The following is a 15,218-nucleotide window of genomic DNA, read 5'->3' as shown; positions in this document are numbered from 1 at the left end:
TCATGTTATGCTGACTCCTGCAGAGCATATTGGTGAGGAAGCAATACACGCCCACATGACTGCATGTGTTCTGTCAACTATATAATATAATTTGTGCCACATAAAGGGAGGGAGGGAGAGAGAGAGGGAGCTAAATATGGCGCTTGAAACGTGCTCCTGTAACCATTGGCAGTAATAATTTTCTCTGATCCCAAAAAGAAATTCGAAGGGGAAAAAACAGACAGCAAAACATCCTTATGTCGTTGTCATAAACTTTCTCTCCCAGCCATGGCGATCCCCGCTGCTATTGTCTTTGTTCCCCTGGGCGTGCTCTTCCTGGTCTCAGGCCTCATCGTCAACATTATTCAGGTCATTTCAATTTCATTCTCTCTCTCTCTCTCTCTCTCTCTCTCTCTCTCTTTTTTGTTTGTTTCCTTCAAGGATCTGGCGTTGTATCAAACCTATTCACACCGTCGAATCCCTCAAATTTGATCAGGATGACGCTTTCATTCTTGAAATGGTGTCTGATTCTGTTCACACATGAAGATCCCTGTCTTTGTAGTTTTGGGTTTTGTTTTTTTGTTTCGATTTCTTGAGATTCGACGTTGTCTTTTTCACGGCAAAATCTTTGGACTGGTTTTCATTGGACAAGAAATCAAAAGTTATACAAATGGGTTGTATGTATGTTTTCTGTCGGTACAGGTGGTCCTCGTCATCATTGTTCTCCCAATCTCGAGGAATTTGTACAGAAGAATAAACAAAGCAGTCGTCGAGTTACTATGGATGCAGCTTATATGGCTCGTTGATTGGTGGGCTGCTACCAAGGTTGTTCATTGTTTTCTCTTTCTAATGTCTGATCTTCCAGTTTGGTTCTGTTCGGTTTCGTAACGATCGTAATGTCGAATGTGCCATAAGAACACCTCAGTTCAAGATTACATGTCTTGTCCTGTCGTAGCCAGACACCAAGAAAAACCATTTCAAAGAATATGACCGAATGGCCCAGGAGAAAAAAGTACAAGAACTACTGATCTTGACAACCTTGTTCTTGCTGCAGGTTAATCTGTACATCGATGCAGAAACTCTAGAGTCACTCGGTGAGACGATAATGCTGGCGAAAAATCTCGTACGGGTCCCCCGACAGTGAATGATCTCGGCTTCTTGTTTTGTACAAACTGCAGGGAAAGAACATGCTCTCCTCATTTGCAATCATCGAAGCGACATCGACTGGCTTATCGGCTGGGTCTTGGCTCAGGTCTGTTCCTCTTTCTCCATCATCTAACAAATTTCTGTCGAAACCCGAGTTTTCTTTCTTGCCTGTCGGAATCTTAAGAAGCTCATACTTTTCCTGTCACTCCATACGCTTTTTGATAATCTCCTCTTCTGAACTTTTGATATCTCTGCGTTTTCTGATAAGATATTAATGCTATCACAGCGTGCAGGTTGTCTCGGAAGCTCGCTAGCCATGATGAAGAAAGAAGCTAAGTACCTTCCAGTGAGTTTCTCTTTGGTCTTCTGCAAATTTTCTTGTATGCCCACCGAATGTTCCCGTGTTTCGCATGCACTGAAATGCCACAGTGCAGATCATAGGTTGGTCGATGTGGTTTTCGGAGTACATATTCCTGGAAAGAAGCTGGTCTAAAGACGAAACCACTCTGAAGGTGCTGCTTCTATGTCGTCCCGTCCCGTTTCCGTTTCCTTGCCATTACTTGTTCCTCTGCTCATGACAGAATATGATTTGGATGTCGTTTTCAGACAGGTTTAAAGCAACTGGAGAACTTTCCGACACCGTTTTGGTTAGCTCTTTTCGTCGAAGGGACTCGTTTCACCCAGCAGAAGCTCGAAGCTGCTAAAGAGTACGCCTCTTCTAGAGGCTTACCATCTCCTCGCAATGTCTTGATTCCTCGTACCAAGGCGGGTTTTCCCCTAAACGACCCTCGCCTCGTTCGTCAGTTTTTTTATCCGAATTTGCGATTCTTGAAAGTCTTGATTTCGGTATTTGCAATCAGGGATTTGTTACGGCGGTAACTCACATGCGGTCTTTCGTCCCGGCGATATATGACTGCACATTAGCAGTTCCGAGGACACAGCCTTCACCGACACTGCTTAGGATATTTAGCGGCCAGTCCTCCGAGGTAGGAACCGTTACCGAACCCGACAGACAAATTCGGTATCTTTTGCCTGCTTTTGTTTCGTTAAATCTACTCAAGGAGTTCGATGAACATCTCTTGGCTTAGTTCGTGTCTTCAGAACAAAAAGTCTGACTTGTTTCTGTCTCGATTCTTGATCAACCGAAGATTCGAAACGAATCCGTAATGGTTCTCACGCAGAAAACAAACCCATTTGTCGCGTTTTTTTGTTATAATGTTATAAGAAACCCTCTTTGCTTGAAGGTAAACCTGCAGATCAGACGGCACAAGATGAGCGAATTGCCAGAAACTTCAGATGGAATTGCACAATGGTGCAGAGATTTGTTCATCACCAAGGTAACAATAACCATTCTGCACACAAAAAAAAGAATCAATCTTTCCCTTTTGTTACGGATGGAACTAATCATTTCCCCGCGATCATCAGGACGTTCAACTCGAGACATATTTCACCAAGGACGCGTTCAGTGACCTGAACGTTCACGATATCGGCCGCCCAGTTAAGCCATTGATTGTACGGACAAACTCTGAGCTTTTGAATCCTTCGTTCACTTATCAGACAGTGCTTTGATGAAATGCTTCATTTTGAAACCTTGTGTCTATGTTCTTGTTGTCCGAAAAACAGGTGTTCACAACTTGGTTCAGTCTCCTCGTGTTCGGCGGGTTCAAGCTTCTGCAGTGGCTTTCCACCGTGGCCTCGTGGAAAATCATCTGTTTATCGGCTTTCTTGTTGGTTGTAACGACGATAATGATGCAAGTTCTCATTCAGTCTTCAGATTCAGAGCGTTCAACTCCTGCAAAGAGAGACGTGCATGATCCTGCTCAAGAACAGCTTCTCCCTGCGTAACCTGAGAAGCCTCTAGCCCAATCAGAAGGTTTGACTTTTTTTTGCTTTTACAGAATGTCTAAATGATTTTGATTTTTTTTTCCTTATTGGTAAAAGTTTTTTTCCCCTAATTAATTCAATGTTACTATCTCTTTTTTTTTGTGGATTGTATTTTTTATTTTTTCCTAATTGATTCAATGATATGACTAATGATAGTATTATTGTTATTATTGCTGTTAATGTGGCCTTTTGTTTTTTTAATATTCTGGATATGCTATTATTTGTGGTGTGATCAGATCCCAACTAATCCACAATGTGGCATCTCTTTTTTTTAAAAAAAAAATGGAACCATAATTGTTGTTTAATTAATTAAATCTCGAAATCCGTAGAATGTGATATTGATTTCTTATCCACTAAAACAGCCTAATTGGTAGAATCAGCTTTGATATTGAAAATAAATATACATATATTAATAAGATTTTTTTAAAAAATTATTACATTGTTAGATATAAAAAAACTAAAAATAAAATGTATTTTTTTTTAAATAAAAACCGAACTCTAACTACAAAATCTAATTTATGGGTTTAAACTAGGGATGTCAAACGAGCCGGCTCAGACCAGCTCGGACCAGCTCGTTTCGAGCCAGCTCATTTTCAGCCCAGCTCGTTAAGCCCATTTTTATTTGGGCCAGAAAATTTCTGACTCAGTCCAAGTCGCTTAACTCGCGAGCCGGCTCATATTTTTCTAAATACCTAAAAAAATCATATCAAATTATATAAAATCATATCCAAATGATATATCAACATAAAAAGAACATACCAATACATCCAAATCATACTTATATTCACAATCACAATTCATATACAAAAAATCATTTTCAAATAGATAAAATCATAATCCATCCATGTACAAAAAACCATTTTCAGATCCTAATCCATCCGAATCTATACATAAAAAATTATCTCCAAATCAAAATATCATACCAACAATATCAACATTTTCAAGTTTCAACGTAAAATTTTTTTTTACTCCAGCTCGCGAGCCAGCCGAGCCAGCTCGTTTGGGCTCGGCTCGTGGCGAGCTGGCTCACTCAGCCCATTTTTATTTGGGTTCAGATATTCTTGACTCGGCTCGGTAAAAAAGGAGCCAACCTCGAGCCGGCTCGCAAGCTCGACTCGTTTTGACATCCCTAGTTTAAACAGATTTAATGGATCGATCCAATCCATTATTATTATTAGATCGATGGGTGTACCCATTTGATATCACTAGTTGTGTTCTCTTCACTTATGTGGTAGTTAATATTCTTATTTTGTCATGCAAATAAATAGTTTCCTTACGGATATTTGATATTACGTTTTTCGCTGCAAAGGAAACAGTACGCATGGAATATAACAAAAAAACTTAGATTTATTTATTTTTGGTAAATTTATAATTTTCTATAAATAAAATAAGATAATTTAGATTTAATATCAAAATAAAATATTCATCAAAATATAAACTTAAATTTAATCATATGAATGAAATATTATTATAGAATGAATTTATAAAAATATTCAAACTCAGAGTAGAATATTTTTTGGATTAAATTTGATATTTGATATTTTTTGTTTGTAATCACTAATGGATGAATTATTGTAATAAATATCAAATAAAATATGTTTAATAAATTATATAGCTAATGTTTTTTTAAGAATGTAAAAACGTCCATTTTTGTAGTACAGACCATTCGGAAATTTTCAAAGATTGATAGTTCGGATTTATATACAAATATAGTTATAAATATATATACATATATAAAATAAGAGTGAATATTTGATCATTTAATTCTATAGAAATATATACTAATCGATTTTTATTAAGAAAAATGTATATTGTCTTAAGACATTTTTTCGTTTTTTTTTCAATTTTTTAAAATTCGATCAGATTCGATTCGATTATTTAGAAATGTTACCATTCAATTTTTTGAATGATTCGATTTGGAAATGATATCGATTTTTTCGGTTCGATTCGAAAATGAAATCGATTTTTTCGGTTCGTTTCAAAAACAGTACCGAGTTTTTTGGTTCGTTTCGAAAACAGTACCGAGTTTTTTAGTTCGGTTCGAAAACGGTACCGAGGTTTTCGGTTCGATTCAAAAACGATTCGATTTTTTCGGTTCGAAAACGGTATCGCTTTTTCGGTTCGGTTCGAAAATGGTACCGAGTTTTTCAGTTCGATTCGGAAACGATTTCGATTTTTTAGGTATTTTTCGAAAATGGTACCGAGTTTTTTGGTTCGTTTCGAAAACGGTAACGAGTTTTTCGGTTCGGTTCGAAAACGATTTCGATTTTTTCAATTTGAAGACTATCACTTTTTCGGTTCAGTTCGAAAATAGTACCGATTTTTTTCGGTTCGTTTCGAAACGATACCAAATTTTTCGATTTGTTTTGGAAACGGTACCCAAATATTTGGATTTGCATATTTTTGGTTCGCATATGCATACATGTGTATATAGATATACATATATTACTATTTAGATATTTATATATAATAGTTTTAGATATATATATATATATAATAGTTTTAGTTACATATATATAATGATATATATAATGAGTTTAATGAATTTATGTTGATGATGCAGTTGGTTTAATGGATTTAATGGGTTAAAACCTATTTAACCCATTTAAAAAAATTACTTAAATAGGTTAAATCCATTTGGATCAATAATCGGGTTGAGTTGGATCAACCTAGATAACTCAACTTATATTGATATCCCTAAACACAAGGTGTTGTTCGATTCAAATACCTCATGTACAAACTATTATAAAAAAAAATATTAACTATAATGGATAATAATAATAACATCGTATATAAATAATTGAATTTTTATAAAAACTTTAAATCAATATTTTAATTATAAAATTTCTATATAAATATTTAAATTTTTATAAATCTTCTAAATAAAATTAAAATTTATTAACCGCATTTAATTTATAACAAAATTTATCAAAAATTGATGATTTAATCTTGTTTAACGCCTTATTTTATTTAGAAGATTTTTAAAAATATAAATATTTTTATATAAGTTTTGAAAATTTAAGATTATATTTAAAGTTTTATTTTATTTGAGAGATTTTTAAAAATATAAATATTTTTATATATGTTCTGAAAAATTAAGATTTTATATGAAAATTAAGATATTTATATAAAAATTTTATAGTTTAAATATTTGTTTGGTAATTTTGTAAAACTATTTTTACTAATAAGAGAAAACCAGAGTTCATTTCTTCCTCTGGCTCTTGTACCGATCTTGTACCGTTTGACTTAGCGTCTTCAACTTCTTCTTCTCCAATACCTATAGAGGTCGAGCCCAGTTCTTTTTCCCGTTCCCAATACGAAATCCGAGTCGTTTTATCAAACCCAGAATTCAAAATACGAAATCCAGACATGGGCTCGCTGAAGAACGACGAAGAGACGGAGCAAATTGAGGGAAAATCCATGGAGGCGATCTTGTACGTCAATGGCGTCCGTAGGGTTCTTCCCGATGGTTTGGCTCATATGACGCTTCTCGAATACCTCAGAGGTTTACAACACGATCCTTTATTACATTTTTTTTGTTTCTCCTGTTTGGTTCCCGAGAAAATCCTTGGATTCTGGTGTTGGAGTGATGAAAAAGTACTATTCTGTTCATCGAGTCATGTGGGCTAATGGTTTAAGCTAGGATGCTGACATATCCATGTTCAATCCTGCATGTGGATATTAAATTGGTCACTAGGCTAAAGGGAAAAAAATACTGAATTTTCCCTCTTTCTTGAGCTGCCTCTATGCCCAGGAAATTATAATTTGAAATCAATTTGATGTTGAATTTTCTTACTAGCTTCCCATCAAGGCATGTACATACAGATTCACATGATTTTACATTTCAAGGTGTAAGTTTTAGAGCTTCAGTGATGTATATTTGATGGATTAGATACTGGAATTTCACAAATTGAAATTATGTTTGATCCACAATCTCTTGAGACATCTTAAACTGGAAGATGATTGAACTCCATTTCAGTAAGACTATGCTAAGAGTGAGATTGGTGTATGGCCTGTGCAGATCAGCTTTCTTCTGGATGTTCTCAAGGTTTTTGACTTACAGTTGTTTCTTCTGTCCACTAGATGTAGGACTAACCGGGACAAAGCTGGGATGTGGCGAAGGTGGTTGTGGGGCTTGCACAGTGATGATCTCCAATTATGACAGAAGATCAAAGACATGTTTGTGGGTCTCTTTTTCTCTTCCTGTCCGTTTATTTGCATCAGTTAGGTCTTTCTGTCAAGCTTATTAGGAATTTGGTGTAGGCATTATGCTGTTAATGCTTGTTTGGCTCCTCTCTATTCTGTGGAAGGCATGCATGTAATCACCATTGAAGGGGTTGGGAATCGTAAACTTGGCTTGCACCCAGTTCAGGTAATTTTCTTTCTCAGTGATTCTTGTACGATGTAGTTCTTATCGTTTGTAGAAAATATTCGGTGTTAAAGCCCAGTGTTTGATCCATATTCTCTCAGAAGTCATTGGCATCTCTGCATGGCTCCCAATGTGGGTTTTGTACTCCTGGGTTTATCATGTCAATGTATGCTTTATTGAGGTCAAGCAAAAACCCGCCTTCAGAAGAGGAGATTGAAGAATGCCTTGCAGGAAATTTATGCCGTTGTACTGGTTACAGACCGATTATCGATGCATTCCGGGTTTTTGCAAAAACTGATGATGCTTTGTACTCTGGTTTACCTTCACTTAGCCTTCAAGATGGACAAAATATTTGCCCGTCTACTGGTAAGCCTTGTTCATGTGGATCGAAAGCAAAAAATGCCACAGCCATTTGTGACAGCAACAGGTATCGACCTGTCTCATTTAGTGATATAGATGGGAGCAAGTATGTAGATAAGGAGCTTATCTTTCCTCCCGAACTTTCGTTGAGAAAAACAGCTCCATTAAAGCTTACTGGAGCCAGAGGTCTTATCTGGTACAGACCTGTAAGACTGCAGCAATTGCTCGAGATTAAAGCAAAATACCCAGATGCAAAACTACTGGTAGGTAATACAGAGGTTGGAATAGAGATGAGATTGAAGGGGTTAGAATACTGGGTGCTGATATCTGTTGCTCAAATCCCAGAACTCAATGTGTTGCATGTTGATGATAACGGAATCGAGATCGGTTCTGCTGTGAGACTGTCTGAACTCCTAAGATTGTTCAGGAGTGTCATAAAGGAGCGTCCGGACCATGAAACATCAGCCTGCAAAGCTTTTGTTGAGCAGCTGAAGTGGTTTGCCGGGACACAAATAAGAAATGTTGCTTGTGTTGGAGGGAATATCTGTACAGCTAGTCCGATATCTGATTTGAATCCTCTCTGGATGTCTTCGAGCGCAGAATTTAGGGTAATTGACGATGAGAAGAACGTTAGGACTGTACTTGCGGAAGATTTCTTCATTGGCTACCGTAGTGTGGATCTGCGGAGAAACGAGATTTTGCTGTCCGTATTCCTACCATGGACAAGGCCCTTGGAGTATGTGAAAGAATTTAAGCAGGCCCATCGAAGGGATGATGATATTGCTCTCGTCAATGCTGGAATGCGTGTCTTTCTTGAAGAGAAAGGCCAAGAGCTGATCGTTTCTGATGCATCAATCGCTTATGGCGGTGTGGCTGCTCTTTCTTTTTGTGCAAGAAAGACTAAAGAGTTTCTGATTGGAAAGGTTTGGAATTATGATCTTCTGCAAGATGCTCTGAAAGTCATACAGAACGATGTTTTAATCAGGGAAGATGCTCCTGGTGGAATGGTGGAGTTCCGGAATTCTCTGACACTCAGTTTCTTCTTTAAATTCTTCTTATGGGTTTCTCATCAGATTTCTATTGTAAGACCGGCAGTAGAGAGCATTCCACCTTCCCATTTTTCAGCTGTGCAACCGGTTTCTCGGCCATCTAGAATCGGATGTCAAGACTATGAAACAGTAAAGCAGGGGACATCTGTTGGCTCATCAGAGATTCATCTTTCAGCGAAAATGCAGGTATGTTCCATTGAAAAATTTGGTATTTTCTGGTATGATTTTAATAATTGGCCATAATGTCTTCATGTTTTCAATTTTATTCTTTGGTTATGCTGCTAGTTGTGCCGTAAAAATGTAACAGAGCAGCTTGTGTTTTTCATGTAGGTAACTGGAGAGGCTGAATATACTGATGATATACCAGTGCCTCCTAATACCTTGCATGCTGCCTTAGTACTAAGCAAAGTGCCTCATGCCCGTATTCTAGCAGTAGATGATGCAGCAGCTAAAGCTTCACCTGGTTTTGCTGGTCTGTTTCTTGCCAAAGATGTCCCTGCAAACAATAAGATTGGACCAATTGTCGCTGATGAAGAACTATTTGCTACTGATGTGGTCACATGTGTTGGCCAAGTAAGGAGGAAAAAAAATTCTTTCACTTTCTTACAGTTTATCATTAACTCTTGTGTCACACTCTGTATGGTAAGGAAAGCGATATAGACAACATCAAATATCAAGAAAGAGTAACATGGCCATTGTTTATAGATCACCAAGACTAAATGTTAGTTTTCATTTGCGTGCCAGTTGTTTTGTTAGATATATAGCTTTCGGTGTTTTCCATTTTATTCATCAACTCATATTTTTTCAGGTCATTGGAGTGGTTGTTGCAGATACTCATGAAAATGCAAAAACGGCAGCAGGAAAAGTTCATGTAGAGTATGAAAAATTACCGGCCATATTATCAATCAAGGAGGCTATTGATGCTAAAAGCTTTCATCCCAACACAGAGAAATGGTTAAGAAAAGGAGATGTGGAGCTGTGTTTTGAATCTGGTCAATGTGATCGGATAATAGAGGGAGAGGTTCAAATGGGTGGTCAAGAGCATTTTTACTTGGAGCCTCATGGTAGTTTGGTTTGGACAGTGGACGGTGGCAGCGAGGTTCATATGGTCTCTTCCACTCAAGTAAGCACATTCCTTTAGTTTAACTTCTTGTTCTGTCCTAGATTCTTGATTGTTACGGCATAGCTTTCATAAAAAAAATCACTTCTGCTTTATGGAATCAGTCTATGAATAAGGAAAAGTCACTTCATATATTATGAACAAGGGACCGATTTGGAAGTGTTGCAGATTCTGAAAGAGTTAACCTGAGATCGAAATGAGTGAAGAAGAAGGATTCATGCGGCCGATCCCAAATGAATTTGGGAAAGAGGTGTTGTTGTTGTTGTTGTTGTAAATCGAATTCATGTGAATCTGGGGTTCTGAAACCAATTTCGATTTGCCCATAAACTATTCAGCAGAAATTTGTGAAGGCATAAAAATAAGTTGTAGTTTTCATGTGACATGTGATGTTTCAGCATTAAAATATTGATTTAATATATATGTATGTGCGTGTAGGCTCCTCAAAAGCACCAGCAGTATGTTTCTCGTGTTCTTGGTCTTCCGATGTCTAAAGTGGTTTGCAAAACCAAGCGAATTGGTGGTGGCTTTGGTGGTAAGGAGACGAGGTCGGGTTTCGTTGCTGCGGTTGCTTCTGTTCCTTCCTATCTGTTGAATCGGCCAGTGAAGCTTATATTGGACAGAGATGTGGACATGATGATAACTGGTCACCGTCATAGTTTTCTGGGAAAATACAAGGTAACCTTTGTTTCCTCACATAGAACTCTTTCTTAATTGTCTCCATCTATTCCCAGGAACGATAAGTTGGAAATGACTGAAATCTGCCAACGGAACGAAGAAAACGAGCTAGATTAAACTGTTAGGCAGACAAAATAGTCATTTTCTATTGGTTTTTTTCCTATTTGATATTCATCTTTCCATCTGTATATTGGATTTAGTTGGATGGGATAATATTACAGGTCGGGTTTACGAATGAGGGGAAGGTGTTGGCTTTGGATCTTGAAATCTACAATAATGGTGGAAACTCTCTGGATCTTTCCCTTTCTGTTGTCGAACGTGCCATGTTTCACTCGGATAATGTTTATGAGATTCCAAACATGAGGATCGTAGGGAAGGTTTGCTTTACTAATTTTCCCAGTAACACCGCTTTCCGAGGGTTTGGAGGGCCCCAAGGCATGCTTATTACCGAGAACTGGATGCAGAGAATAGCCGCTGAACTCGATAAAAGCCCGGAAGAAATACAAGTGAGTTTTTTATGCTCCTTTATATATTTTTGGTCATCAGTTCTTGGCAAAGTGTTTAAATCTGTTTCTTATTCAAATTACGTGAATTTTTAGGAGATGAATTTCCAAGTTGAAGGATCGATTACGCATTACGGCCAGAGACTTGAGTACTGTACGCTGCATCAACTGTGGGCTGAGCTGAAAACATCCTGCGATTTTTTAAAAGTCCGTAGAGAAGTTGATGAGTTTAATCGGGACAATCGGTGGAAAAAGCGTGGGATAGCTATGGTTCCCACGAAATTCGGCATTTCCTTTACCACAAAGTTCTTGAATCAGGTGATTCAACTGTGAGGCAAATAATGCGTTTTCAGTTTTAGTTTATCTTTCGAGTTATTAACAAAAAAAGGAAGAATCACTGCGGAAGGAAATAGCTTATCTTCATATTTTTCATCTGCTTTCTGACATCTTGTAGCTGTTAAGGGATGACTGTCAGAAATCTGACCGATGGCTAAGCTTGCAAAGTATCTGATTTTATAGGCAGGTGCTCTTGTTCATGTTTACACCGACGGGACAGTTTTAGTTACGCATGGCGGTGTGGAGATGGGGCAAGGATTACATACCAAAGTTGCCCAAATCGCGGCCACTGCCTTTGGCATTCCCCTGAGTTCGGTATATATCTCGGAAACAAGCACCGACAAGGTATAATCACAAATCCCTGACAATGTTATGATACCATTTCATGAGTGATAATCCGAACCTGTTTTCTGTTTTCTCGTCAGAACTTGGTATGTAATGCCATTAAGCTTTTACCTCGTTGATTCCTTGGTCTGGTCTTGATCTCTTAAAACTGTCTCTTTGATCTGTCATAGGTTCCGAATGCATCTCCGACCGCTGCTTCTGCGAGTTCTGATATGTACGGTGCTGCAGTTTTGGATGCTTGTGAGCAGATAAAAGCGAGAATGGAGCCTGTTGCATCTAAGCACAATTTCAGCTCTTTTGCCGAGGTATATACACTATTCCTGAACCAGCTTCCGTTTATATCCATACCCAAACACTCGCACCCGCATTTGGAATTGTACACCCGCGAAAAGAAAATCACTAGTTAACAGTTGATGAGAAAGTCATTTACTTTTCTGGTTATGTTGTGTAGCTGGCAAGTGCGTGTCATTTACAACGGATAGACCTATCTGCCCACGGGTTCCACATCGTGCCCGATATCGGGTTTGACTGGAAAACTGGAAAAGGGACTGCGTTTAGGTACTACACGTACGGATCGGCCTTTGCGGAAGTCGAGATCGATACATTGACAGGTGATTTTCATACGAGAACAGCCGACGTTATCTTGGACCTCGGATATTCTCTCAACCCATCCATTGATGTCGGACAGGTGCAACCTCTTTTCAGCTCTGTAGTAAACATTTCTCTTCTTACAAATCAAATGGATTGAAGAAACTCTCATGTAATTCACCATTGCAGATAGAAGGAGCATTCATACAAGGGCTGGGCTGGGTAGCTCTGGAAGAACTCAAATGGGGAGATGCAGCTCACCGATGGATCCGACCCGGAACCTTATTCACAGCTGGACCCGGAAACTACAAGATCCCGTCGGTCAACGACATTCCGTTCAAATTCAAAGTTTCCCTCCTGAAGGTACAACACTTTGATTTTATTGCAGGATCGTTGTCGATGTTCAAGGCTGAGTGATCTGATCTTATTACTTTGAAACCTGTCTCGGAAAAAGGGTCACCCGAACGTGAAGGCGATACATTCATCGAAGGCGGTGGGAGAGCCTCCGTTCTTCCTGGCGTCAGCCGTCTTCTTCGGGATAAAGGACGCCATTAGAGCGGCTCGGGCCGAGGTGGGACTCAAGGAATGGTTTCCTCTGGACAGTCCGGCCACTCCCGAGCGTATCAGGATGGCTTGTCTCGACGACTTCTCCTCTCCCTTTGTCTCTTCCGGTTTCCATCCCAAACTTAGCGTTTGATCTCTTTCCTTTGGTCTCTCTACTGCACGATGGTCATGAGTCAATTCTTCGGTCATGGATGATCTCATACACGAATATCATGCAAGTTGATGTGATGAGTCTCGTAATTATGAACGGTCATGTAGATGGCACGGTCAGTCTTGTAATTGATACATGGCATGTAGAACCGGCATGGTCTATATAATGCATATGAATGGTTCGTTATTCATGATTGGCATGGAAGTCATACAAAATCACGCGTCATGATAAAACAATAGAGGGGTAAAAATGTCCTAACGGCTCTATTGTACAAAGTTTGTAACGTAAAGAGTTCTATCAAATAATCTCATTTTTATAAAAAAAAAGTTTGTTTTTAAATAGTGAAAAAAAGAGAGAAGTCTTCAAATATTTTTTTTTGAAGGGTTATTTTGACAAATATCTATTAAAATAGTGACTATAATTAAACTTTTAAGGGTCGATATAAGCAAGATTTTGATTTGATTTAAATTTTAATATAATGAATTTAAATATGGACGAGGGTACAATAAAATTACAGAATTTTTGTGAGGTATTGGTGAAATTAAAATCGAAAATTAGCTTGGATTTTTTTCCATATAAAAAAATTGAAATAATTGTTACTTTGTTTGCTGGGCAAGAAACTTTGACAAACAATTTAATGAAACAGTGTGTAATCAAAGAAAAGTGGAAGCCCAGCACTTCAAACTTGACCAAACGTTGATATTTATCTAAGCACATACGTGTGCAGATGGAAACACTCAAACTAGGGTAGTCATTTCGGTTCGGTACTTTGAAATCGGATCGAATCGAACCGAAAAAACGGTACTTTACCTATCTTTTTTTAATAAAATCCGGAACCGAACCGAACCGAACATAATATAAAAACCGATTGGTACCTATTTTTGCAAAACTGAAAAAACCGAACGGATCCATTCCTAACTCAAACCCACGTACACAAATGATCTATAATTGTCAATCATTTTCGGACCCTGTGTAATATATATATATATATATAAAAATTAATTTCTAAAAGTTTTATATTTTATAAAATATATTTAAATTTATAAAATTTTAAATGTAATTCTATTAAATATAATATAAATAATCATATTTAAAAATAAAAGATCGCTTTTTAATAATGTAATATTTAAATGAAAAGAGATGATAATTGTTTTATATTAAAAAAAAAGACATTATTTATAACAAATCCCATATACTAATCAATTTTATAATTAATTATTTATAAAATTGTGTGTGGGCCCTCCAATTTCTGAGGTGGCTCTGTATATATAGTATACATTCAGACATACACAGAGAAGTGCAAGATTCGACCATTGAGAGAAAATATAGTCTATCAAAAGCACAGTCGCATATCTTAAACTCGAAGTGGCAACAATGTCTGGACGCAGGCAAGTTCTCACACTTGTACATACATACATACACACATGCATACATACGTACATACATAACTATATATGTGTGATTAAATTAATTATAAAAAGGAAATTTCCAACAGATTGGAGGGCAAAGTAGTAATTATAACCGGCGGAGCGAGCGGCATAGGAGCCGAGGCGGCGAGATTGTTCGTGGAAAACGGAGCTCGGGTAGTGATAGTAGACGTGCAGGACGAGATGGGCAAAAACGTCGCCGTTTCGATAGGCGAAGAGCAAGCCACGTACCACCGCTGCGACGTGACGGACGTGTCGCAGGTCGAAGACACCGTGAAGTTCACTGTCCAAAAGCACGGACGGCTCGACGTCCTCTTCAGCAACGCCGGAGTCATGGAACCCTTCAAGAGCTTCCTCGACCTTGACCTCGACCGCCTCGACAGAACCATGGCCGTCAACCTCCGCGGCTCGGCCGCTTTCATCAAGCACGCGGCCCGCGCCATGGTTGACCACGGGACCCGCGGCTCGATCATTTGCACCACGAGCGTGCTGGCCGAGATCGCCGGCTCGGGCCCACACGCGTACACGGCGTCGAAGCATGGGCTGGTGGGGTTGGTGATGTCAGCATGCGGCGAGCTGGGGAAGTACGGGATTAGGGTTAACGGGATCGCGCCGTTCGCGGTGGTGACGGGGATGAGCACGGGAGGCGACCCGGCCGCCGGAAAGTACGTGGAGGAGTACTGCGCCGCCGCGGGGAATCTCAAGGGCTTGGTGTTGAAGGC

General features: G+C 38.6%; 3 protein-coding genes across 4 annotated transcripts in view; all 3 read left to right on the top strand.

Annotated features, from left to right (window-relative positions):
- The first annotated feature begins 27 nt into the window (after positions 1-27).
- On the top strand, positions 28-3,159 carry LOC104817906 (1-acyl-sn-glycerol-3-phosphate acyltransferase 3). 2 transcript variants are annotated; one of them, XM_019202982.1, is made up of 12 exons: positions 28-171; positions 266-348; positions 682-804; positions 1,034-1,073; positions 1,158-1,231; positions 1,412-1,471; positions 1,560-1,637; positions 1,732-1,890; positions 1,986-2,111; positions 2,370-2,462; positions 2,551-2,637; positions 2,749-3,159. In XM_019202982.1, exons 2-12 carry the CDS (start codon positions 268-270, stop codon positions 2,968-2,970), a joined length of 1,143 nt encoding a protein of 380 aa, XP_019058527.1. In that variant the 5' UTR covers positions 28-171; positions 266-267; the 3' UTR covers positions 2,971-3,159. The 2 variants fall into 2 exon arrangements, with proteins under 2 accessions (XP_019058527.1, XP_019058526.1); XM_019202981.1 differs by having other exon boundaries at positions 28-348.
- Positions 3,160-6,239: 3,080 nt separating this feature from the next.
- On the top strand, positions 6,240-13,259 carry LOC104817905 (xanthine dehydrogenase 1). The gene is made up of 14 exons (XM_010547280.1): positions 6,240-6,514; positions 7,093-7,192; positions 7,273-7,381; positions 7,480-8,973; positions 9,118-9,360; positions 9,596-9,910; positions 10,343-10,582; positions 10,804-11,088; positions 11,182-11,403; positions 11,605-11,766; positions 11,937-12,071; positions 12,218-12,454; positions 12,544-12,717; positions 12,809-13,259. The coding sequence occupies exons 1-14, from the start codon at positions 6,379-6,381 to the stop codon at positions 13,049-13,051; spliced, it is 4,095 nt and encodes a 1,364-aa protein (XP_010545582.1). The 5' UTR covers positions 6,240-6,378; the 3' UTR covers positions 13,052-13,259.
- A 1,117-nt stretch (positions 13,260-14,376) lies between these two features.
- The window catches only part of LOC104818128 (short-chain dehydrogenase reductase 3c-like), a 1,341-nt gene continuing 499 nt past the window's right edge, over positions 14,377-15,218 (top strand). The window contains exons 1-2 of the mRNA XM_010547584.1: positions 14,377-14,457; positions 14,565-15,216. Of these exons, the coding sequence (XP_010545886.1) occupies positions 14,444-14,457; positions 14,565-15,216 (666 nt within the window). The 5' untranslated portion in view covers positions 14,377-14,443. The remainder of the gene's footprint in view (positions 14,458-14,564; positions 15,217-15,218) is intronic.

This window comes from Tarenaya hassleriana, unplaced genomic scaffold, assembly GCF_000463585.1.
Source record: "Tarenaya hassleriana unplaced genomic scaffold, ASM46358v1 Cleome28, whole genome shotgun sequence".
In the NCBI taxonomy this organism is placed as follows: domain Eukaryota; kingdom Viridiplantae; phylum Streptophyta; class Magnoliopsida; order Brassicales; family Cleomaceae; genus Tarenaya; species Tarenaya hassleriana.
Note: the sequence above shows the minus strand (reverse complement) of the source record. Positions and strands in the feature narration are given on the sequence as shown.